This window comes from Nannobrachium achirus, assembly GCF_963921795.1.
Source record: "Nannobrachium achirus genome assembly, chromosome: 16".
Taxonomy (NCBI): Eukaryota; Metazoa; Chordata; class Actinopteri; order Myctophiformes; family Myctophidae; genus Nannobrachium; species Nannobrachium achirus.
This window is the reverse complement of record NC_137823.1, coordinates 8,693,346-8,720,961: the sequence shown is the minus strand read 5'-3', so window position 1 is coordinate 8,720,961 and position 27,616 is coordinate 8,693,346. Positions and strand designations below refer to the sequence as shown.

General features: G+C 39.3%; 1 protein-coding gene across 1 annotated transcript; it reads right to left on the bottom strand.

The window, feature by feature from the left end:
- Positions 1-3,209: 3,209 nt before the first annotated feature.
- On the bottom strand, positions 3,210-18,992 carry LOC308300768 (gap junction Cx32.7 protein-like; the record flags this gene model as incomplete). Its single annotated transcript, XM_080744669.1, has 7 exons — positions 3,210-3,416; positions 4,324-4,450; positions 5,931-6,037; positions 10,721-10,816; positions 15,597-15,686; positions 17,348-17,560; positions 18,864-18,992. 7 exons carry the CDS (start codon positions 18,990-18,992, stop codon positions 3,210-3,212), a joined length of 969 nt encoding a protein of 322 aa, XP_080600795.1.
- Positions 18,993-27,616: the final 8,624 nt, after the last annotated feature.

Sequence of the window (27,616 nt, the reverse complement as noted above, 5' to 3'; positions counted from 1 at the left end):
CAGGCACGCACTCACTCTCTCACACACACGCGCGCAGGGAGACACGCAGGGAGACACAGACAGACAGGCACTGAATCTACTGTGTACTTTTTCACAATGGTTCTCAAAGTGCGGTCTGGGATCCTTAGGGGTTCTTGAAGGGGTTTCAAAGGGGTCCCCAGCTGAAGTAGTTCAAATATAACATCAAAATCACTTTAACCCAAAGCCAAAACAAACTGTTTGGTTCCCCACTTTTTAAGTTCCTCCTTTCCCTTCACTCACACAGAAGGCCTTACGGCCTTGAAGCGAGTTTCTGAAGCAGAGAGAGTCTCAATCTCCCCCTACTGACCTTCTAGTGGAACTATACACAGCACTTACAAACAAACAGAACACTTTGAAGGGAGGAACTGTTGCTGTTCTCTTTTTATGAATGAAATGTGTCCTTTTACACTGAATACAGTCATGTAATGGAATTATATAACGTAATACACCTCTCAGTGTAATGAGTTGTAAAAGAGTTATAGAACTATATTTATATATATTATTTATATACGATTTCACCACTTTTCAACCTATCTTCATATAATTCATCCTCACTAATGTTCATGATAAAATAGCACCATTTATTTCTACTTGGTGTGGGTCTCATAGGAGGGCTGTGGGCAGTTCAGAAACTCATCTACCAGCGACGCCATCGATGGAGAATCCAAGCTAATAGAAACTGCAGGCTTTCTATTCCTGAAAAGTTGTTATAAGGAATAGGGCATTAACGACTTTTTGCAAGTCGACTTGACTCAGTAAAAAGTTGAGTTGAAGTCGACTTTATCGTTTGATGATGTCATCACATCACACACACACACACACCAATTATTTTGGGGGGTCCGGGTCCCCAGATGATTAACTTAATGTGCAACATTGTTTTCTGCACTCAAAAGTAAGTTTAAGTGTATAGAGGGTATCTGCAGATTTCTGAAGTGACAATTTAAGGACTTTTTAATACCTCTGAAATGACAAATTAAACATTGTCCAAATTGTCAAATATATAGAGGCAGAAATTGTGAAAATAGCAGATCTACATGCTCACAACGCCTCGCAACGCGATTTTCTGCTATTTTCACAATAGAACGTTTTTTTTATTTTTCTTCTTCTTTTTTTCAACTTCGATTTTCGACTTTCTCTGGTGGGAGTCGACTTGTGTAATGAAGTCGAATGAGTCGACTTTTTCGTTAATGCCCTAATAAGGAAGCCATTGTTCTTGCGATAATACAAATCTAAATATTTTTTTCAAAAATATTGTTTATAAAAAGAATCTGTCAAGCGATGATGTCACAAGACGATGGGTTTCTGACCTGCCCACCGCCCTCCTATGAGACGCAGACCGAGTAGAAAAGAATAGTGCTATTTTATCGTGAACATTATTGAGGACCAATTATATGGAGAAGGACAATAGCAGTAAATACAAAAGAGTTGAAACGGCACGTCTGTAGATGTTATTTAGGGCTGAGTTGTCCTTTAAGTTGTCCGCTGTATTTTGAATGACCACTTACAGTAAGTCGTATTGCTTTCTATTCGGGAGTGGAAACAGCCTGCGTCATGTTGTAGTCCTCAAAGGACTACAATTTGTCCGGAAAGATCAAACCGGATTCAGTTTTAACCCCAAATAATTCCCCTGCGCGCAAGGACATACTTTTAGGGCCTAGCCAATAAACCCTTTGATGCAGAGTAGTTTTGCTTTTTCGAAAATTCTGCATCTTTAGTCCAACTCGTAGCGACTGCTAGGCTACTCGAGCATTTTAACCCTTACGTTCTTGTAGTGGGGTGAGGGACATTCCAGCTCGTTGGCACCAACCAATGCCGATCTAGCACACACCTGGCTCAGGGGAAAATCAAGGCCTCAGACTGTGGTGAGGCCAGAGTGTGTGAGGAGTGTGAGGAGAGCAGGCGTGCTCCCCAAACAAAGACAACTGTTTATTTCCCAGAGAGGGACAGAGACTTTGCAGTTGATTTTTGCTGAGTGACTTTTTGTGTTAATAAATGCCCTGGCCACTTGCCAGCGGGGACTTGAAATCCTGTGTTTGTGTCACTGCACCCACAAAGCTCTCTCAACTAATCCGAGCCTGTTACATTCTGTTCAGATTCACTTCACCTTCGTTCTGTTCGCAGGTCATTTTGGATATTTGGTTTAAAAAAACAACACTAATATAAATTTTAACTTAGGGTTAGGGTTAGGGTATTTTTAATAATCCATTTTTGTATTAAATATTTTTCATTTTCCCAAATAATTATTAAAAATTAATGAAAAAAGTTATCGAAAAAACACGGCCTGCTCACGTATTAGGAGGGTAGTATGAGTCAACAGAAAAAACAACGGGTGTTTTTAATGAATCTATCATGGTTAAAATGGAGTTTGAAGTTACAATGGGTGTGTATGTGGAGAGGGCCTGGGCGTGTCGGGCCTGGTAACATTTACATCAAATATCTAAATATTGAATCAAGCAAATTAAAAACTGTTCAGGGTTTTCATAAAAGCCTGATTAGACGATAAAATGACTTTGAAAGTGTAATATCCCTTTAAGGGTAAATAAAGATTGGGGAAACAAACGGGAAGAACCAAAACAAAGCAACGCCGCTTCTTCTGCTTGTGTGGTTTCCGCCTAGACCGGATCAAACGGCCCGTTGTAAACAGGCTTTCCTCGGAGGTTAATTCATTCACAGTAACAGTTGCTTTCATTTTATCGTGTTTATTTTGATATGGTCCAACTTACAGATCAGCATCTTCACACATACAGTCTGTCAATGTGTTATCGTTAAACACACAATGTTTGATCCAAAAACATTTCACCTTTGACCATTATTTTATGATTTATCTATTGAAAAAATAGCAGATATACAAGCTATGAGCTTGTAATTATGCATTTTCTTTTTTTGAAAAATCAGAACAAGAACATTTCTGCAAGTCTTTGAATATTTTTGACCAGATTCTAAATCAGGGGTTCTCAAACTTTTTCATGTCAAGGACCCCCAAAATTACATGTATTTGGCCACGGAGCCCCCAGTTCCAGGGACCACCCAGAAGCAAATATTTGAGTTAGAAATGTTCTCTTTAAAAATAGATATATTCAAATTTTGCACTAAGTTTTTTAATTTTTATTTTTATATTAAAGCATAACATAATATGCAATGTTTGATCAATAAACAACATTTGATGGTTAAACGTTTGGCCTTTGACCTCAGATATGCACCTCCCCCCCGGTGCTCTCCCAGTGGACGCTCTTCTCCTCCGGCTGACCCCTGACCTCCGGCTGACCTTTGACCCCGGCGTGGTAGCGCTGCAGGTCCATCTCCAGGTTGATCCAGTTCTGGAACTTATGGTCCCTGTCCTGGAAGGGGCGGAGCCTGTCCTGGAGGGGCGGGGTCACCGGGGTCACCGTGTAGTCCTGTTGGGGGAGGGGAAAAACATTGTTTTTACAACAAGGGTTCATATTTTAGATTGTAATTAGAGAAAAGAAAAGATGAGAGTTAAAATGTTTTAATTTATTGCTTTCTATAATTGTAGTGATTCTAAAGCTAGCCTTACACCTCACAACTCTGAAAAGATTTCTCAGTCGTAATAAAATCAAGACGAGTCGCGGCGTTACTCAATCGTTAAGTGTGAGGTATAGTGGTCCGACAGCCTGTTGGTACGGCTACGACAGCCCTTTATTTCACCTATTCAGAGGAATAGAACACATGGCTATAATAGGCCTATTTCAGAAAATAAAAGGACATCTTGAACCAGTCATTATAGAATCTTTAGAGGCATCTCACATCTAACAACTGAAATCTTTTAAAGTCTTTGGAAAGTCTTTTTCAAATCTTATGGGGCTGTTAAATCTGACATCATTTTGTAGGCAGAGGAGAACTTTTGGGGCCAAAAGTACCCAGTGCCCGTAAATCTTTTTACTATTTTGACTATTTACAAATGTTTCTTCTCTTTGTTGTTGAAAGGAAAGTGGTAGAATTATACTTTAGTCTTTATTTTTGTCTCGGATCTGTTGAAATAGCGAGGGACAGATATTGATAATAAATCTGCTTGGAGGTCTGACTACAAAATGATGTCACGGCTTAAAAGCCCCATAGTGTGAGAGGGTAGTCTTTTAGAAATTGTTCCAAATATTTCCAAAATCTTTTCAAAGTTGTTAGATGTAAGAGGGCCTTCCTTAACCCCCAGGTTGGGGGCATGCATGCATGCAAGTGCATTGCTAAATAATTGACTAAATATGTCTTTTTAGACACAATAAGCCCATTCCCAAGATGCACCACGATCTCTCATGGGCAGATGTGACTTATGGGGACGCACCTTACCTGTCTCTGGGCGGAGCAGAGCCTGACGGCGCGCACACTGAGGTAGCAGAGCTCCGCCCCGCTGAGGAGGAGAGACACACCCGCTGCCACCAGCATGAACCAGATGAACACTGACTTCTCTGTAGGCCTGAGAACACATTAGAACCAGATGAACACCTGAGAATAACATTACAACCAGATGAACACCGTTCTCTGTAGAGCATCGCAGTGCGGTGTCGGAAGTAAACAACCCATTCATTTTCACCATAGCGTTTTTCATTATCAGCCACAAAGTCGTAGCAATTCAATGTACACTTACCACTAGGCTGGTGGTTGTAAAATGGTTCTATATGCTCCTGTAGAACCCCCGAGTATGTATGCAATCACTCTAGTTTTAGTAAAAACACGTTTTAATCAAGATCGCACGGAGAAGAACTGCATTTCCCATACTGCTAAACATGTACATCCGGTGAAATCGACGTCTGTGATTGGTCTAGCTTCTTCTTCTTTCATGTATCTTGCGGTTACCGCGGAAGTAGCTACTGCCCCCTGTCTTCCCGGCGGATTATTGCACGTTTTAGTAAAAACACGTTTTAATCAAGATCGCACGGAGAAGAACTGCATTTCCCATACTGCTAAACATGTACATCCGGTGAAATCGACGTCTGTGATTGGTCTAGCTTCTTCTTCTTTCATGTATCTTGCGGTTACCGCGGAAGTAGCTACTGCCCCCTGTCTTCCCGGCGGATTATTGCACGTCAGCAGAACTCCTTGAGCGATCGTCTTTCTTTTACAAATATGATGCACTATGTTAAGGATGACGATAAGAGATGACAATCACTACATTTCAGGCCATATGCTGGCCTGGATAACTAAACTGAGCGTGATTTAAGGGCTTTATTTCAGGAAACAACAACAACATTCGCAAGGCATTCTGGGAGTGTAGTTTCCGCAATTTTAAAAATAATGATGTACACAGTCTTGTACCCTGCCCTTTTTTTCAGCTTTCTAATTAATCTTTGCATTCAAAAAAATGTGAATATTAACATGATCCCTCTCCAGCCGAGGTGGCTTTGTCCAAGGCTTAAAAACGTTTAAATAAATACTTTATGAAATGTCTATGGAAGAAATGAATGCGGAAAACGCTTCCGACACCAGAGTGAGGACGGGGTGGAGCTTCAACTGCGATGCTCTGTAGGCCTGGGAACACAATGTCATTACAACCAGATGAACACTGACTTCTCTGTAGGTTTTAAGACACAATGTCATTAGAACCTGACTTCTCTGTAGTTCTGAAAGCACAATTAGTGTTATTAGAGTTAAAAAATATAAATAAATAAAATGGCTTAACAAAAAACTATGACCAAATGAAACTGTACTGTATCTATAAACTGTACTAAAACTAACTAGAATCATAGAGTAAATGTCCTTGATTTGAAATATGTGTAATTAATGTAATCGTGTGATCAATCATTTAAATATGTGTAATTCATGTAATTTGATCAGTCATTTAGTGTACCCACCCAGACAGGAAGTGTACCCACCCAGACAGGAAGTGTACCCACCCAGACAGGAAGTGTACCCACCCAGACAGGAAGTGTACCCACCTGGACAGGAAGTGTACCCACCTGGACAGGAAACAGTCCACCTGGTGAGGACAGGGGGAGTGGTCACAGATGTAGCGATGTTGGAGGGTGAATCCAAACAGCAAGTACTGTCCTACGATGAATCCTACCTGTTATAAATATATTATATATTATAATATTATAGTACTGTCCTACGATGAATCCTACCTGTTATAAACATATTATAATATTATAATATTATAGTACTGTCCTACGATGAATCCTACCTGTTATAAATATATTATAATATTATAATATTATAGTACTGTCCTACGATGAATCCTACCTGTTATAAATATATTATAATATTATAATATTATAGTACTGTCCTACGATGAATCCTACCTGTTATAAATATATTATAATATTATAATAGTACTGTCCTACGATGAATCCTACCTGTTATAAATATATTATAATATTATAATAGTACTGTCCTACGATGAATCCTACCTGTTATAAACATATTATAATATTATAATAGTACTGTCCTACGATGAATCCTACCTGTTATAAACATATTATAATATTATAATAGTACTGTCCTACGATGAATCCTACCTGTTATAAATATATTATAATATTATAGTACTGTCCTACGATGAATCCTACCTGTTATAAATATATTATAATATTATAATAGTACTGTCCTACGATGAATCCTACCTGTTATAAATATATTATAATATTATAGTACTGTCCTACGATGAATCCTACCTGTTATAAATATATTATAATATTATAGTACTGTCCTACGATGAATCCTACCTGTTATAAATATATTATAATATTATAATAGTACTGTCCTACGATGAATCCTACCTGTTATAAATATATTATAATATTATAGTACTGTCCTACGATGAATCCTACCTGTTATAAATATATTATAATATTATAATATTATAGTACTGTCCTACGATGAATCCTACCTGTAATAAATATATTATAATATTATAGTACTGTCCTACGATGAATCCTACCTGTTATAAATATATTATAATATTATAATAGTACTGTCCTACGATGAATCCTACCTGTTATAAATATATTATAATATTATAGTACTGTCCTACGATGAATCCTACCTGTTATAAATATATTATAATATTATAGTACTGTCCTACGATGAATCCTACCTGTTATAAATATATTATAATATTATAATAGTACTGTCCTACGATGAATCCTACCTGTTATAAATATATTATAATATTATAATAGTACTGTCCTACGATGAATCCTACCTGTTATAAATATATTATAATATTATAATAGTACTGTCCTACGATGAATCCTACCTGTTATAAATATATTATAATATTATAATATTATAGTACTGTCCTACGATGAATCCTACCTGTTATAAATATATTATAATATTATAATATTATAGTACTGTCCTACGATGAATCCTACCTGTTATAAATATATTATAATATTATAATAGTACTGTCCTACAATGAATCCTACCTGTTATAAATATATTATAATATTATAATATTATAGTACTGTCCTACGATGAATCCTACCTGTTATAAATATATTATAATATTATAATATTATAGTACTGTCCTACGATGAATCCTACCTGTTATAAATATATTATAATATTATAATATTATAGTACTGACCTACGATGAATCCTACCTGTTATAAATATATTATAATATTATAATAGTACTGTCCTACAATGAATCCTACCTGTTATAAATATATTATAATATTATAATATTATAGTACTGTCCTACGATGAATCCTACCTGTTATAAATATATTATAATATTATAATATTATAGTACTGTCCTACGATGAATCCTACCTGTTATAAATATATTATAATATTATAATATTATAGTACTGACCTACGATGAATCCTACCTGTTATAAATATATTATAATATTATAATAGTACTGTCCTACAATGAATCCTACCTGTTATAAATATATTATAATATTATAATATTATAGTACTGTCCTACGATGAATCCTACCTGTTATAAATATATTATAATATTATAATATTATAGTACTGTCCTACGATGAATCCTACCTGTTATAAATATATTATAATATTATAATATTATAGTACTGTCCTACGATGAATCCTACCTGTTATAAATATATTATAATATTATAATATTATAGTACTGTCCTACGATGAATCCTACCTGTTATAAATATATTATAATATTATAGTACTGTCCTACGATGAATCCTACCTGTAAACATATTATAATATTATAATATTATAGTACTGTCCTACGATGGATCCTACCTGTTATAAACATATTATAATAGTATAATAGCACTGTCCTACGATGAATCCTACCTGTAATAAACATATTATAATAGTACTGTCCTACGATGAATCCTACCTGTTATAAACATATTATAATATAATATTATTGTCCTACGATGAATCCTACCTGTTATAAACATATTATAATATTATAATAGTACTGTCCTACGATGAATCCTACCTGTTATAAATATATTATAATATTATAATATTATAGTACTGTCCTACGATGGATCCTACCTGTTATAAACATATTATAATAGTATAATAGCACTGTCCTACGATGAATCCTACCTGTAATAAACATATTATAATAGTACTGTCCTACGATGAATCCTACCTGTTATAAACATATTATAATATAATATTATTGTCCTACGATGAATCCTACCTGTTATAAACATATTATAATATTATAATAGTACTGTCCTACGATGAATCCTACCTGTTATAAATATATTATAATATTATAGTACTGTCCTACGATGGATCCTACCTGTTATAAACATATTATAATATTATAATAGTACTGTCCTACGATGAATCCTACCTGTAATAAACATATTATAATAGTACTGTCCTACGATGAATCCTACCTGTAATAAACATATTATAATATTATAATAGTACTGTCCTACGATGAATCCTACCTGTAATAAACATATTATAATAGTACTGTCCTACGATGAATCCTACCTGTAATAAACATATTATAATATTATAATAGTACTGTCCTACGATGAATCCTACCTGTAATAAACATATTATAATATTATAATAGTACTGTCCTACGATGAATTCTACCTGTAATAAACATATTATAATATTATAATAGTACTGTCCTACGATGAATCCTACCTGTAATAAACATATTATAATATTATAATAGTACTGTCCTACGATGAATCCTACCTGTAATAAACATATTATAATATTATAATAGTACTGTCCTACCATGAATCCTACCTGTTATAAACATATTATAATATTATAATAGTACTGTCCTACGATGAATCCTACCTGTTATAAACATATTATAATATAATATTATTGTCCTACGATGAATCCTACCTGTTATAAACATATTATAATATTATAATAGTACTGTCCTACGATGAATCCTATCTGTAAACATATTATAATATTATAATAGTACTGTCCTACGATGAATCCTACCTGTAATAAACATATTATAATATTATAATAGTAATGTCCTACGATGAATCCTACCTGTAATAAACATATTATAATATTATAATAGTACTGTCCTATGATGAATCCTACCTGTTATAAACATATTATAATATAATATTATTGTCCTACGATGAATCCTACCTGTTATAAACATATTATAATATTATAATAGTACTGTCCTACGATGAATCCTATCTGTAAACATATTATAATATTATAATAGTACTGTCCTACGATGAAGCCTAACTGTTATAAACATATTATAATATTATAATAGTACTGTCCTACCATGAATCCTACCTGTAATAAGCATATCCTATTATAATATTATAATACACTGTCCTGTGATGAATCCTACCTTAAACATTATATCAAATATTATTATAATCATATGTAAGGGATAACATCCGGCTGCGCGGTCGTTATCGAGAAATAAAGTCCCTTCAGGCTTTATTTCTCCATAAAGAGCGCGCAGCCAGATGTTATCCCGCTTATTACACGGCTACTCAATAACATGTATACTTTGACTCAAAGCTAAAAAGTATTTCTTTGCTGTGCTGATCAAACAGAATCCATTTTCTGATATACTGCGTCGTCTATTTCTCGCCTCAAACATTTTTTAAGCATTCTTGAGAGCAACGTTTAGTTGTAAATGATGTGTTTGTTTACATGGCTGACACATGTTGGATACGGCACTAAATCCACGCAGTGCAGCGGCCTGAGTGCAGCAGGTGCTCTGAGCCCGTTGATTAGACAGCGGTCTGTTATAGAGCGGAGCGGTCACATGGAGATGTTTATAATTCACCACTGATTTCAGTGGTCCAGTGGGCCTACCTCCAGTAGGATCTTAGCCAGGACGTGCAGAGCGTATATAGTCTATATCAGATAGTAGACCTATAGATACCTCCATAGGATCTATAGATCAGTGGTAAAGTAGGTTCAAGGGGAAGACCACCTTTTTTCAAAATTGAACTATGTCATTAATATCCCTTAGAGGAGTTGTGTGGAAATAAAAAAAAAAGTTCCCCCACTTCTGTGTTGCCTAGAACTGGAGGATTGATTTTGGGGTTTGCATTGTAAAGTACAACGGTGTGATGTCATCACATTGTGATTTGCAACGCAAACCCCAAAATCAATCCTCCAGTTCTAGGCAACACAGAAGAGGGGGAACCTTTTTTTTTTTTTCCCCACACAACTCCTCTAAGGGATATTAATGATATAGTTCAATATTGAAAATGGGTGGTCTTCCCCTTTTATTTCAGTAGGTATATAGATCAGATAGTAGATCTATAAATACCTCCAGTAGGATCTTAGCCAGGACGTGCAGAGCGTAGGAACGCAGCAGACGTCCCTTCAGGCTGATCTTCCCCTCGTCAGAGCTGTACTTAGGAACCTACAAAAGATAACCTACATTATTACATTATAACATGCAGTGGTGTAAAGTAACTAAGTACTTTTACTTAAGTACTGTACTTAAGTACAATTTTGAGGTATCTGTACTTTACTTGAGTATTACCAATTTCTAATACTTTTACTTCTACTCCACTACATCTCGGATCCAAATATTGTACTTTTACTTCGCTAATGTTTTTGAAAACCTTAGCTACTATAGTTACTTTGCATACATTGCATACATAAAAAAACATATATTAACCACTTTAGCCTTATTTTATCCCTTGGCTGTTTGAAAATAGCCGATCTACAAGCTCACAACGCGTCGCGATGCGACGCGTTGTGAGCTTGTAGAACGGCTATTTTCAAACATTTTGTACTTTTACTTTTGGCACTTTAAGTACATTTTGATGCCAATACTTTCATACTTTTACTCAAGTACATTTTGAATTCTGGACTTTTACTTGTAACGGAGTATTTCTATATTGCTGTATTGATACTTTTACTTAAGTATAAAATGTGAGTACTTTTTACAACACTGATAACATGTCAGAGCTGTACTTAGGAACCTATACAATTATAACCTACATTATTTTCCCAGTTTTGTCTTTATTGAACCAATAGAAACAGGTGGAGAGACATACAGTCTACACGTTTTTATTTGCGAGGACAGACAACTGTGATTTCCATCATTTTAATTTGGAGCAGTTCCTCCTGTGCTTTGCCAGGCTTTATGGACACACCAGATACACTGTAAAACCCTGTGCTGATTTAACTAACCTACATTATTAAACTAAGATTATTATAACACATTAAAACTGTACTTAGGAACATACATCATAACAACTTAATAAAGGCCTGCGCATGCATAAAGTGAATGACAAATCGAGTGGCAAAGTGAGTTTAACGTTGTTTAATGCAATCAGACAGGACTTTTCTGTTTGGATGTATGGGCTGTCAAGGCAAGAAAGTAGTTTTTTGACACTCAATACGCGTTCCCACAACTTCCGGGTATGATGATGATGTCACGCGCATACCCTCTATAGAGAGGGGAGAGACACCAGATAGTAGACATAAGTGGAACACTGTCCTCAACCCTAACCCTCTACCGCGGAGTCCCACAAGGGAGCATACTAGGCCCACTTTTATTTCCTCTTCTTCCCTGCTAAGTCTTGCCCCATGCAAGATCTCACTATTTCCATAGATAATGCATTGGTGACTTTGGTTCCAACTGCCAGAATCCTTGGTGTGGTCCTGGATAGCCAGCTATCATTCAAGGCACACAATGCATCAGTCACCCGGTCCTGTAGGTTCACACTCTATAACATCCGTAGAATCAGACCCTTCCTCACCCCGGAGTCAGCCCAGCTCCTCATCCAGACATCTGTCATATCAAAACTTGACTATTGTAACTCTCTCCTCACTGGCCTCCCGGCATGTGCACTTAAGCCTCTCCAAATGATCCAGAATGCCGCAGCACGGCATGGTCTTCAACCAGCCAAAATGCTCACATGTCTCCCCCCTTCTCCGCTCCCTCCACTGGCTCCTGGTTGCGGCCAGCACAGAATACAAAACACTGATGCTGGCCATCAAAGCAGCCTGATAGAACCCTATAACCCCACCTGTTCACAAAACTGTGTTATAAACTCCCTGTCGCACTTAGAACTACAGCCTCACTCCCTAGCTTCCGCTGTGGTCTGAAGACTCACCTCTTTAGACTCCAATATAAGCCCATAGCACTTACCATAGCACTTGCCTACCCTCAATGACAATACTTGAAAGCTGGATAGCATTCTTAGGTTTTTTATTTTAAGTTGTCACTTAACCTTAAAAAATATATATACTCTTTGGGTCTAATCACAACCGAAGGAACTCTCCCATGTTCAGAGGCAACAATGACGTCTCAAACAGGGAGGCCGTCACTTATTTGGGATGCATATTAGACAACACATTATTAGGAGAGAATATGGCACTGAAAGTCATAGCGGAAGTAAATAACAAAAAATGTAATTCCTTGCTAGAGTCGCGACTCAGTTGAAGAGCCCTAAAAAAATTAGCGTCAGCACTAGTTCAATGTCATTTCAACTATTAAAATACTAGCATCATTACTAGTTAAATGTCATTCTAACTATGAAAATGCTATCGTCAGCACTAGTTCAATGTCATTCCCACTATGCCTGCACTTCCCGGTACTCCATGCACCCCTAATGTCCTCAAAACAAAGTGACAGACCAAACAAAATGATTAGATGAATCCTTAGACTCCATCCCAGAACCCATCTGCTCCCTGCACATTCTCATATAGCCTAAAGTGGCTTTGAGTCAAGGAGAGAGTATCGCACGAGAAAATGTGTATGGTTCACAGAACAGTGAGGTACCCAAGTATAACCCTGCAAGGCTCACTGTTCTGTGACTTCAGTTCCGACTGCTAGAAACCTTGGTGTGGTCCTGGACACCCAGCTATCATTTAAGGCACATATTGCATCAGTCACCCGGTCCTGTAGGTTCACACTCTATAACATCCGTAAAATCAGACCGTTCCTCACCCAGGAGGCAGCGCAGCTCCTCATTCAGACATCTGTCATATCAAAACTTGACTACTGTAACTCTCTCCTCACTGGCCTCCCGGCATGTGCACTTAAACCTCTCCAACTGATCCAAAATGCTGCGGCACGACTGGTCTTCAACCAGCCTAAGTTCTCACATGTCTCTCCCCTTCTCCGCAGCCTCCACTGGCTCCCGGTTGCGGCCCGCATGGAATACAAAACACTGATGCTGACCTTCAAAGCAGCCAAAGGTATGGCTCCTCCATACCTCCAAAATCTGATCAACCCCTACTCCCCCACTCGTTCACTTAGATCAGCCAACACAGGGATGCTGACCGAACCCTCGCTAAAAACTCCAGGGCAAAAATCCACTCGTCCGAGACAGTTTGCCCTCTTGGCTCCCAAGTTGTGGAATAAACTCCCTGTCGCACTTAGAACAACGGACTCACTCGCTGCCTTTCGCCGTGGACTGAAGACTCACCTTTTCAGACTCCACCTAAACCCTTAGCACTACAGTAAAATCAATGACCATACATGAAGCTAGTCAACATTTGTTTTTTAGGTTTCTTTAGAACTTGATTATATTGTGTTTTTCTCTAGATAGATATCCATTTACATTGTTATATTGCTGTTAATGTACTGACCTATTATCTTGTTTATTATTGTGATGTTGTATCTGCTTATTGTAAGTCGCTTTGGATTAAAAGCGTCTGCTAAATGCCTAAACTGTAAACTGTAAACTGTAAGGCCCAGCGTTGCTTTTTGGCAAAAAAAATTTAATCATTTTTAAAAAAAACGTTATAGTTAGTTTTCCTGTTCTTTTTTCACATTGACATCACCATTAAATCCTATTGTTTAGTATTACAATGCCATTGGCCAGGATATTTGCATATAAATACCCCCCACAGGGGCTGACATTCACACCTCCCAGAGAAGTTGAAATTCCAGCGTCTGGACGAACAACATCTCACTTTTTAACTGAAGCTATTCCTCACAAAAACATAAGTGAAATGCCTGTAATATATTTTTCCGTGATCATTAGAATGTCTAGAACATGTACATATGTTATTATTGTGAAAAATATCCCCAAAATGCTAATTAGAGCATGATTTATGATTTATGGCTATAAAACCTTACAAAAACATTATTAATTTTTTAACATTACATTTTCCTGTGATTAGGACTCCTACAACACCATCTGATTTTTTTTTAAAATTTGTTTTGGCTAGTAGAAATTAATTTGGGTCTTGCAGAGATAATCAAGTACTTGGTAAATGTCAGAGACACCCATCGGTATAACACCAGAGGTAGCTCTACCATACTAACATGTAACAGCTGTAAGGGCAAGAATACGTCCCTATAGTCAGCAGCTGTGATGTGGAATGGTCTTCCTAAAAGTCGTAAATCCAGAGTCTGAAGGGACACGTTTTAATCTGCATACAAAAGATGGCTGTATGAAAAGAGTACTTTTTTTCATACTGTAAGTTTGCCCTACTTGTAATATCACAGCGATACTGTATATCACTTTTATGTAGTAATGTTGTGTATTTTAAAGGACCATAATAGAAATAAGCTGGCAGGCTTTCTTGCGTTCATCCTTTTGGCTATTTGTCTGCACGTGTTTTCACATGCTAAAAGAAGTCAATCAATCAAAAAACTATATTTACAACAGCCTATCACAGGGGTTTTCAAAGTGGGTGACGGGGCACCCTGGGGTGCCGCGACGGCAGTCCAGGGGTGCCGCGAGATAATTTGATAATATTTGGAATTTATTTGGACACTTGAAAAAATATTTAGTATCGTTTTAAACTTGAAATACAATGTTATTTTCCGTCAGTTCTAAGCAAAATGGCTATTATCTCAACGTTTTCCTCGCAACATAATCACTAAAATATCGTCACTGTCAGGCAGAAACCTCTGTCGCACAAAATTAGTGAAAACAGACAATCTACAAGCACACAGCACCTCACGTATGCGAGGCGTTGTGTGCTTGTAGATCTGCTGTTTTCACTAGTTACGTATATTTTATAAATGATAAATACAAAAAGAACGATTATGGACATACAAGGTTTCCACCCGACAACAACGTTATGCTATAAATATAAGGTGCTGGGAGTGAAAATTATAATGTAGGGGTGCCTCGGATTAAAACAAATATTTATAGGGTGCCCTGAGACAAAAAGGTTTGGGAACCACTGGCCTATCATAACAACATTAGAGCAGTACTCATAGGAACCTTGTATCCACAACGCAGGAGCATGTTGGTGTGGTCGCCCATGGCCTGCTGCTGCTTCATCTTCATCTGGTGCTCCACCGCGTCCTGCTGCTAGGGGTGTAACCATACATTTAAAGAGGCGGTGCCATAGTTTGGTACTTTCTTCTGGTTTTCATGTGTCTAGGAGGTTGACAGTACTTCATTAGACCCCCGGGTGTGGTTGTTATGAGCAATTATGCTTTCTCTTTTTATTTGGGTTTTTAGCTGGAGGATGCCACCTGCTGGGTCAGATGTGCCGTTCCAAAAACACCCATACTTATTACATCACACAATCAACTCCACCCCTAATTACCATTCACCCAACACTGTGGGGTGTGGCTAACTTCAGCTGGGTCACCACCCACCATGACAACCAGGCATACTTAATGAACCGGGGGTGTGGCAACATAAAAACATCATTTTAACTCGATCTTTCTGTACACTTTTTTGGAAAAAATCTTCCTCCTAGTATAATCATAATAGTTGATAATCATGTTTTAGAGGGGAATAAATCATGGCACGCGCACTTTAAAGAACAACTTTAGTTTTTTTACAACAATGGTTCATATTAGATTGTAATTAAAGAATATAAAAGATGAGTGTTAAAATTATTTCATTTACTTCTTTCTATCGTTTTAGAGATTCTTATTTCAGTGGTTGGGGGCATGCGTACAAGTGGCTAAATATGTCATTTTACACAGAATAAGCCCATTCCCAAGATACAACGCAACCTTTCATGGTTGGATGTGACTCTGGGGGCTAGAAGTGTTACTGTAAATAGCAATAAAGAAACTGCTGGCTTATTGTGTCTAAAAAGTGTCCACTTGCACGCATGCCCCCATGCGTACGCATGCCCCACATTTTAGTAAACACGATAAAACAATGTGGCGACCCCGAAGGTCGCCGACTCGGGCGCCCTAGCTAAATCATTAGAGCCTGTCCTGGGCTACATCTGTGCAAAATTTGGCGCTTTTAGACTGAAATTGCCATTCTATCTCCCAAAGGCCTCCGACTATATGAGAAACGGCACATCATGTCTCTACACTAACATAATCCACATTATGCCCATAATATGGAGATCCCTGATCTAACAGGACTTGGAGGCCACATCGGCCACATACCACACTAACAGAATCCATATGGCCAAGACAGATGGCCAAGACAGCCCATATCTGTGTAGCTGGTTCTACAGACAGGGATCTCCATGTATGGGCATAGAAGGGATTATATGTGCAGGGCAGGAATTTCATGGAGGCCATGGCCGTCGATGACCCTCAGTTTGCCCTTGTGCCCCTCAAACCAATGGCATGACCTGAGGCCACAGTGGCCTTAATGCCCCAGCTGACTGTACCACTTTCGCCTCTGTCTCTTTCTGGTCAATATGTAGACAGTAGACACCAGTGTCTCTTTCTTGTCATGTAGACACCAGTGTCTTTTGTTTAGATTCTGAAGTCTTAACTCCCCTGAGTCCCCATCTTCAAACCAATCCAGTGACTTTGATTGGTGAAGGGCTGAGCATGGATCAGATCGTAAATACCATCATTTATCTATTTCACTGCAGAGGTTAGGTTATCATCCCTAACTTTTAAATTCAACTAATTCTTGCAATGGACTAAAATCTTGTTTTATTTGATGGCCTTCCTGCCCTGGCATTTTGTGCCCTCTAAAATGATGAAATTTCATTGCAAATTAAAATCGATTTTTCGTTACAATATTGTTACACCACTACCTACCTGCTGCTGCTTCATCTTCCTCCTCATCCTCTTCTCTTGGTGGATGACGTGCATGACGTGTCCCAGGTACACCAGGGTGGGCGTGGCCACCGACAGGATCTGCAGCGTCCAGAAGCGCACGTGGGAGATGGGGAAGGCTCGGTCGTAGCACACGTTCTCACAGCCAGGCTGCTGCGTGTTGCACACAAAGTCTGACTGCTCGTCTCCCCACACCTAGACAGACAGAGAGAGATTCGGCCCTTTACAGAAAGTATACTGTAGCATAATTATTACCTAAGCACAATAACTGTATAAGAATCCCTAATAGATAAGCGACGTGACGTGTGACGGACAGACTGACAGACAGACAGCCGGTGGAGCTTTTCATAGTAACTTGTGGCCTGGCGGTCGCAATAAAAACCTGAGAAAGACATTGACAATGTAAAGAATGAGGTTGGCGATAGAGAAGGTCAGACACAGACAGAGAGGAGAGGCTGTGCTGTCATTCTGATGAGGGAGCTGTAGAGACACAATTACAATTCCTAACACAATGTAAAAAATACACAAACATTAGGGAGGAGTTCTTCCCAAAAATGGAAATAATTTGCCCAGAATTCAGAAGTATGAGAAATTGCCACTCCTTTTGGGAGAACAGAAAGAATGTGCAGTTTTAGCTGCGAAATATGTCAATTCCTGTCACAAGAAAAGAGAGAACCAGTAGGACACATGTACTGTATATATAATGTTTTACCTCCTTTGTTTATGTACTGTTACTGTAATTGTATTGATTTATATTGTTATGTTGTTTGTTGTTTGTCATAATTGTGCTTGTGCTTTGGCTACATTTGTAAAATGTCATGCTAATAAAGCCTGTTGAATTGAATTGAGAGACAAAGTCTGACTGCTATAACCTTTTAATTTAGGACTAGAATTATTTAATGCTGAAAAATAGCAGATATACAAGCTCACAGCGCGGCACCAAGTGCCACGCTGCGAGCTTGTAGATCTGCTATTTTTGAAGAATCGTGATTTTCTTTTTTCGTGCAAGTCTTTGAATATATCTTTTTCAAAAGCGAACATTTGTAACTCAAATATTGGTCCCTGGAACAACACATTTTGAGATGGGGGTCTAAGGCCAAATACATGTAATTTTGGGGGTCCTTGACTTGAAAAGGTTTGAGAACCACTGATTTAGAAGAAGGGTTTAGAAAACGTTTATAGAATCTAACCCCCACAACTAAACTGATAAACTTTTAATCAGTTAATCAGTTTAATCAGTCATCAGGTTGATGGCCGAACGTTGTGTGTTTTAAACCTAATAAACACTGTGGAGCATCAGCTGTTGTGTGGACGTCTATTATTTTAAATCCTATGTCGACCTGCATGAGCCCAGCACCAGCTCTTGGAAAGGATGTGTGCATCACCTTTGTTCCTTTAACTATGTTTTAGAATCAACCTCACATCTAAATGCAGTGGTAATATAATATTAAACATAGACTTGAAGTAATTTAACATAAAAAGAAAAGTCAAACCCTACCTTCTCAGCCCCGGCCCCTAGAACCAGGATACGGAACACAAACAGAACGGTGAGCCAGACCTTCCCGATGACCGTAGAATGAGTCTGGACCTTGTCCAGCAGACGACCCAGCAGATCCCATTCACCCATGTCTATACCTAGAACACAATGATGGTAGAACGAGAGCAGCGGTTCTCAACCTTTTTCAGGCCGTGACCCCCAAAAGTTTGTGAAAATAGCCGATCTACATGCTCACAACGCTTGTGAGCATGCAGATCTGCTATTTTCACAATGTCTGCCTCTAATATTTGACAATTTGGCCAATGTTTAATTTGTCATTTTAGAGGTATTAAAAAGTCCTTAAATTGTCACTAGAGATGTGCAGATTTCCATTTGGTTCCATTTGTACACTCTCAGAGTTACAGACCTGTAAGGTTCCATTTGGTTCCATTTGTACACTCAGAGTTACAGACCTGTAAGGGTCCATTTGGTTCCATTTGTACACTCTCAGAGTTACAGACCTGTAAGGGTCCATTTGGTTAACTATCAATGATATATCTGGCCTTGGGGACCCCCTGGATTTCCACTCAAGGACCCCTTTGAGTACCACTCCCCTACAACAAGGGTTTTCAAGCTTTTTCAGGCCACGAACCCCTCATAATAATCCTATTTGAATGGGGATCCCCCAAATGATCCTATTTGAACCTCAGGCAAAAATAACAAGTGGAATAGTGGAAATAGCAAATCTACAAGCAGATCACGCAACTCACGTTGTGTGATCTGCTTTTGCCCCTTTCTTACAAAATGTGACAGTCTGGCCAATGTGTGACCAGTTTCTATTGTGTATTTATGTAGCACTGGCCCTTTAAGGGCAGAGTGCATATAAGGAGTGGCCAGGGTTCGAGGCCTTCTCTTTGGCCAGAAGCCTGAGCCAGAGTGTTTGGTGAGGATCTGCCTGGAGGCCATAATGGAATCCATAGGAGACGGAGGTGAATAAATTAGAAGACGCGGCTTGTGATTGGCTGAACCGGAGAGGTTGGGAGCACTCCGCTGTGTTCACTTGAATCACGCGGGTGAATGCTAACCTGGTGACTAGCTAACCTTCCGACGGTGGTGAATGTTAACCTGCTGAGTAGCTCACCTGCTGACGCTGGTGAGTACCTGCCGACGCTGGTGAATGTTAACCTCTATGCCTAAACCTAACCAAAACCCTAACCCTAACCTCAGTAACCCTGACGCTGGTGAGTAGCTAACCTGCCAACGGCGGTCATCACCGAAAACAAGCGCTCCTTCCGCTTGCATCTCCTACGGCAAGGGTCTTCAACAGGGGGTCTGCAGAGTTACTACAGGGGGTCCTCCAAATCTTTGTATGATAGAAACCTCTTTTCTCCTTTTTTATATTAACCACTTGAACCCCATCGTCCATATTCAGAGAACTTTAGCCAAAAATAGCAGATCTACAAGCTCACAACTTATAGATCAGCTATTTTCGGCGAAGAGGTTTATTGTAGAGGGGGAAAAAGATTAGGCCAAGTACAGAGTGAGTATTGATGGTTCAAATGGTTAAATATCTGAAAACACAAATTGACATGAATCCAAAATACACTGATGATTGTGCTGTCAAACGATGAAACACTATGGAATCTATGAACAGTTTGTGGGGGTCCCTGCTTCATCTCTCTCTCTCAACTAAGGGGTCCTTGGCCGGAAAACTTTGAAGACCCCTGCTTTATCCCACGATCCTATTTGTGAGGGTGGCGTAGTCAGTTCATCATTTTGTTCTTGCTACATTTAGTTGATTACTTTCGATGCAGCCTAATGGTATTTTTCTTTCCTGTCTTTACTTACAGTTTATCCTATATTAAAAAGGTCTTAAAGTCATTAAAATGTCTCTCCACTGTCGTCTGGACCCTGGAGAGCCTGCAGTGAATTCTACTGACAGATAGACTGTCCTCTCACTCAAGGCCGGTCGCCATTATCCGTGTGTGTGTGTGTGTGTGTGTGTGTGTGTGTGTGTGTGTGTGTGTGTGTGTGCGTGTGTGTGTGTGTGTGTGTGTGTGTGTGTGTGTGTGTGTGAGAGAGTTTGTCTAGCTATACTTATGGGGACTAAACACATGTTCACACAGTCACCTGCAGGGGACCTCTGACAGTGTGGGGACAAAATAGTAGGTCCCCACAACGGTTAGGGTTAGGGTTAGGGTTAGGGTTAAGGTTAGGGTTAGGGGTTAGGGGTTAGGTTTAGGGATAGAGGTTAGGGTAAGGCCACAGGACTTGCATAAACATGAATGGAAGTCTATGTGATGTCCCCACAAGTGATGTAAATATATATAGTGTGTGTGTGTGTGTGTGTGTGTGTGTGTGTGTGTGTGTGTGTGTGTGCGTGTGCGTGCGCGTGCGCGTGTGTGTGTGTGAGGCAGAGATCCATGTGTTCTGGGAACCAAGGTCTTGACCTCTGACACACCAACGCTCTGCATTTAAAGGGAGGTGTTTGGGTTGTTGTTCTGATCTGAGTGAACAATGAAGATCTCACTGACTTTTATCAGGTCTTTGTTTTGCACCCAGACTGCTAAATGATAATAATAATACACTTTATTTGTCTAGCGCCTTTCATGACATGACATGCAGCTCAAAGCGCTTATACAGAGCTAAAACATTAAAAAAACATTTAAAACGTCAGTTTTAAAGTTACTTGGTACATGTAAACAGTAGATTTTCAGGCCTCGACTTGGGCCCTCAAACCCAGGCTTATTCTGAGCTGCTCAGAGCCACGGTGACTTATGCCTCATTCACACTGCAGATATATAGTTGAACGTTTTGCTTGCTTGGTCAATGTTATCTCAATGGAAACCAGCTTTAAAGATACAGGACACACACAGAACGAAGCTTTGAAAGCTTTAAAGCTGGTTTCCATTGAGATAACATTGACCAAGCAAGCTAAACGTTCAACTATATATCTGCAGTGTGAATGCAGCATTACACCAGTGTTTCTCAACCACTGTGCCTGGGGACCTTTGGTGTGCCTCTGAGAAGGGTCAAGTGTGCCCCTTGAAACTGCTTGAAAGCCAGTATTGTATTTATCATTTTAAAAATGATTTAAACTAGTGAAAATAGCCGATCTACAAGCACACAACGCCTCGCGGTGCGAGGCGTTGTGTGCTTATAGATCTGCTGTTTTCACTACTGTTGTGCGACAGTCTTGCATGATGAAGCAGGGCTTTACTTTGCGAAGAAACGTACACATTTGAAACTTGGAGATACAAGGTTACTTCCCGACAGTGGCGATATTTACACCTCCGTATTATGTTGGTGTGCCCATGGATTCTTGGGACATGAAAAGTGTACCCATGCAGAAAAAAGGTTGAGAAACACTGACTTAGCCTATGTCCATGTTCTTTTTTTTTTTTTCTCATAATTGTTATCCCACGATTTTTGTAACCCATTTTTTCACCCGGTGCCAATTGCCTAAGCTGTGATCCTGGGCTCTACTCTCCCTCTGCCAACCTGGGGAGGGCCCCGAACTGAGCTCATGCTTCCTTCAATGCATTAGGAGTGAGCAGGCCGCTTCTTATCACCTGACAGGGGGAGCTTCGCCGGTTGGACGTAGCGCGTGGAAGGAACACGTTATTCCAACCAGTTCCATTCCCCTCCATCAGGCGCCCCGGCTGGCCAGGGGGAGGCTTTATAGAGACCAGGATTACTGCATGTTTTTGTGAGGGTATCTACCCTAGGAGACACGGGGAGAACATGCAAACTCCACACAGAAAGGCCCTTTTGCCAACCCCACCTAGGGTGTGGGCACTGATGACGCGGAGGAGGGAACACGCCCCCAGCACCCACAGTGTCCCCCGGCGGGAATCAAACCCAGGACCTTCTAGCTGTGAGGCGACAGCACTACTGACTGCGCCACCGTGCCCCCTATGTCCATGTTCTAATGGCCAGAACTCACTGACCGCTGCATGCTCTGGCGTTAAACACTGCTGTGTGTGTGCGTGCCCCCGCATGTGTGTGTGCATCCCCAACCATAGCTGTTTTTAAGTCCACGTTAAACCCCGCTTTATTTAACATTGCTTACTCCATTACACCACTCTTTTTATGCATTATATTTTAGTTAAGATATTTTTAAAGTGCCTTGTTGCTCTGTGCAATGTATTTGTTCTTAACGAGGCACATAGACCTTTCTCATGACGTTGCCAGGTTGTGTCATGTGTAAACTCGAATCAGATCCGTGGTTCTCAATGTGGGGTCCGGGAACCTCCCAGGGGTCCTCGAGGTGGGTTCCAGGAGGTCCCTCTCAGCTAGTTATCAGTTTAAAGCCTCATTCCCACTGGGCACGATGAAGACAACAATAACGATATGTCGTTCACATTATCTTTATCGTTATTGCACCCAGTGGGAAAGGGCCTTAACCCCTTTCACCACATTTCTTTATGAATTGAGTACAAAGGACCCCAATGTAAACAGCCATTCTGTGGTTTAAATCCTATCAGTAGACATTATCTGAACTGTACTGTCCTGGGCTTTTCCTATGAGAACTGATGCTAAAGAAAGTAATCAATCAATCAATCAATCAATCAATCAATCAATCAATCAATCAATCAATCAATATTATATGTTGGATATTCAAATTAATTGCAGATCTACACGCTTACAAAGCGTCGCGATGTAACACATTGTGAGCTTGTACAGAATAGTCAGGCCTCAATGCATTGTGAGCTTGTAGATTTAGGCTATTTTCAAATGGCCGAATACAATGTACAGTATACAGGGCTGTAGTGTTTAATGTATGTTTTGTAATAATAATCCAACGCTACAAAATACCTAGTAACTAATTGGTTTTCATATAATTGTAGTGTAGTAAAAAGTACAATATTTGCCTCTAAGATGTAGTGAAGTAGAACTTACACACAGACTGCATCTCTTTAGACTGAATTAAAACGTATAGACTGTATAGAACACATTTAGACCTAGAATGCATCTTAGATTTGAATCACTTTCACCATTATTTTATACTTATAGCTATTGAAAAACAGCAGATCTACAAGCTCATGGCCGTGCCATGAGTCAGTAGATCAAATCTTTGAATACATCTATCTTTCTGGGGGTCCTTGGAACAACATATGTTGTGTTGTGTTCTTGTAGATCGGCTATTTTCCCTCGATTAAATCATTTTTAAAATGATAAATAGGCCTACAAAACGAACAGTTTTGGACACGCAAGGTTTCCACCCGACAACAACGATGTGTTTTTCAAAAACATTAGAAGGATTTAGAAGACATTTTGTAGAATAGTTCTTAATAGCTTTAATTCCAACTCACCAACAGACTGTCGTGTCTTCAGAAGCTGCCGAGTTGAAGGCCGTACAGTAAGTGTTGGATGTGAACAGACACACACAGAGATAGACAGAGAGAGAGAAGTGTGTTTCCTTATCAATGAATCCTCCTCCAGCTCCTAAACACTGTCTGTGACACTCTCTGTTGTTGCTGCTGAAGACTAACTCTAGGCCAGAGGTTCTAAAACATGTTTTATCTCCTGTAAATAAACCTTTCCATCCACGGCACGTCACACTGTTACTTTACACTACCTTACATTTATGTCAATCTTGCCCGGTAAGATACAGTAAAGGAGTAGTTCACTCCCCAAATTGACCTTTTTCCTATTGATTACTCACGCCATGGAGACTTAAATATTTGTTGTTGCATTCCTAAGACAATAATTTGATTACAATAAATGTACCCCCATTGATCCCCCAAATCCATTTGGGTCCCCATCAGGAATCAATGGGGGTAAATGTACGATGAACTTTTTTCTTTTGTCCTTTGAATGCGACAAAACCCCAAAAATATTATTGAACACAAGTCTCCACGACGTGAGTAATCAATAGAAACAAAGTCATTTTGGGGTTGAACTACTCCTTTAATGTGATGAGGATAATTTGAGAGAATATAATATAATAGTTTCCTTTATTAGGACTACAGATTGGGAATAACTTTTATACTTGATGTTTAACCACTTAAACCCCAGCATCTCTATTCTGATGAGAACATTCACCAAATATAGCTGATAAGCTCGAGCTTGAAGATCTGATATTTTGGCGAGGTGTTATGAGGTTGTAAATCATTGTGAGCTTGAAAGCTAAGATCAACACATGCACTGCGAGGCGTTGTGAGCCTGTAAATTGGCTATATTCACAATATTTGCCTTTGTTTCGTAATATTTGACAATTAGGCCAACTTGGTATTATAGAAAGGTCTTAAAACAAAAGGCATTCAATTGTATACACTTATGCTGTATTTTGGTTTGTTCACTGTTGAGTGAGAAAACCATGTTGTACATTAAAGATAATCATCTGGGGACCCCCCATAATCATTTCCATGTTGAAAGATTTTCATATATTTTCAAACCCTTTACAACAATAGTGGAAATAGTAAGCAGATCTACAAGCAGATCTACAAGCTCACATCGTGACGCGTTGAGCTTGTAGATCTGCTATTTTCAAACATTTTGTAATTTTACTTTTGGTACTTTAAAGTACATTTTGATGACAATACTTTCGTACTTTCACTCAAGTACATTTTGAATCCAGTACTAGTTACTTGTAACAGAGTATTTCTACATTGCAGTATTGAAACTTGTAAATCATTTGAGTACGTTTTCCACCACTGCTGGCACCCTATAGGGTACCCTGACCCCTGGTCAGGGTGCCTCAGGATACTTTGATAATAGTTGGAATTCATCAATATCATTTGAACCACGTAGACCATCTATACTTATGACTTTCTCTGTGCCGTGGATGAAAACATTATTTACAGAGATGAACTGAGACAACAGCCCATTCTCACCCCCTCTGCTTCACCCTCCCGACGCATTCCCAACTCGCTTTCTGCTTCACCCGTGTGACGCTTTGGAACGCTTACAGCATCTATTGTCAGACGAGAACGGAGAGTCTAAGTACGCATGCGCCGACATGTGTTTACTGGAATATTTTCCAGTCACGGCATTCGGACGCGGAAGCAGTCCCCTGGTCAAAATGTACTATTCTGTCCATAACGGGACATAATTCGGTAACGCCGCTGAGTCGGCTCATGCGCCGTTCGCACCGATCGCCACGGCGACTCGGTCGCTACCGCTCCTTCAGTGGCGGCTCCCGGGGCTCATCGGCGCCTGAGACGGCGCAGCTCCGTCGTTTATAGTGCCGTGAACGGTAGCGTCGGGTGGCTGGTAAACCCTTCATAGCGGTATCGAATCTCGCTTTGGGAACAACTTTTTTTTTCTTTCTTCTTAGACCACTGGCCATACTCAATGTGTCCAACACTTGACACAGTAGGCATACCCAAAGCGCCCCCTTGTCCGACGCAGTACGGTACTTGACAGGGCGTCAGTTGTCTGACGCTTTGAAGGTGAGAATATGTCGCTTTGAAGGTGAGAATATGTCGCTTTGAAGGTGAGAATATGTTGCAGCCAACAATGTCTGAGAACACTGTTTTAGTTGGCCGTGTTGCAATTTGTGGCTATGTCGTAGTGTCCTGCCATCATGTACCATCAACAACACACCGTTACACACAGTCCCGGGCTCTATATGCCCTCTGGTGCTTGCCTATACTTTGACAGTTTTTGCCTCTGTATTTTGGGGGTGTTTTTGTGCATGGATCAGCTTGAATTCAGAGTCAGGCTCTGGAAAATTGCATTGAAGTGGATGGGTGTGAGGGAGACCCCACCCTTCAAACAATCTGCGAGGAAAGTGTAATTAGGAAAGCTAAGAACATAATTTCCAACCCCTCTCATGTCCTGTATTCATCCTCTCATGTCCTGTATTCAGAAAACGAACTGCTACCCTCTGGTAGACGTTACAGAGTCCCAGTGAAAAGTAAGAAAAGACATCCGAATAGATACAAATACTCATTTATTCCCATATATGTTACTCTGTTAAACTCAGGCCGTTGGTGGGGTGTGGTGACTCTATAATGTAGTATATGTCATGTATGCACTTGAACTGTATGTCAGCACTGTGTGTTCTGCACTATTTTCTTTCTTTCTTTCTTTCTTTCTTTCTTTCTTTCTTTCTTTCTTTCTTTCTTTGTTGTATGTATGCCTGCATGTCCAAGACACATTTCCCTCTTATAATATCTAGGCTAGGCTAACAATAGCCATGTTAGGTATAGGTATACAGCTGCAGATATTCCATTAACCGGGTGTCATTTCAAAAGCATCACACATAACCCAACAATAACAGACATAGTAAATGACACAAACACATACATGTATGCATTCCCTTATTTATGGCACTATGTTGTGCTACATTGTGAATAAAGACAGTAAGAAAAAATGATCAGATACATTGGCATTACATTTGCATAGGCTATGCATTAGGGGGCGCTAGTGTGACAGGACCCATCACTTTTTTATTAACTCTTACTTTTGTTACTTACTTACTTATATTACTTATATTCTCCCTTCTTTTTTTGTAATATTTTATAACTCCCCATCAATATTTCTTAGATTAATCATTTCGCCCCTTAACCTTATCAAGTTTCATTGGTTTCCCTTTTACATTATACATGCTTTCTTTCCTGAGGTGGAGTATGACAGTAGTTCTCTCCACCATTGTTTGAGTGTATTCTCTCCTTCTTTCAACCTGTGGGTCACTTGAGTTGGGTGGGTTATTTTGGGGCTAAACAAACCAACATGCAGTATAAGTGTATACATGGTATCTGCAAATTTCTAAACAAAACATAAATAAATAAGGACTTTTAAGATCATTTTAACACTTGTAAAAT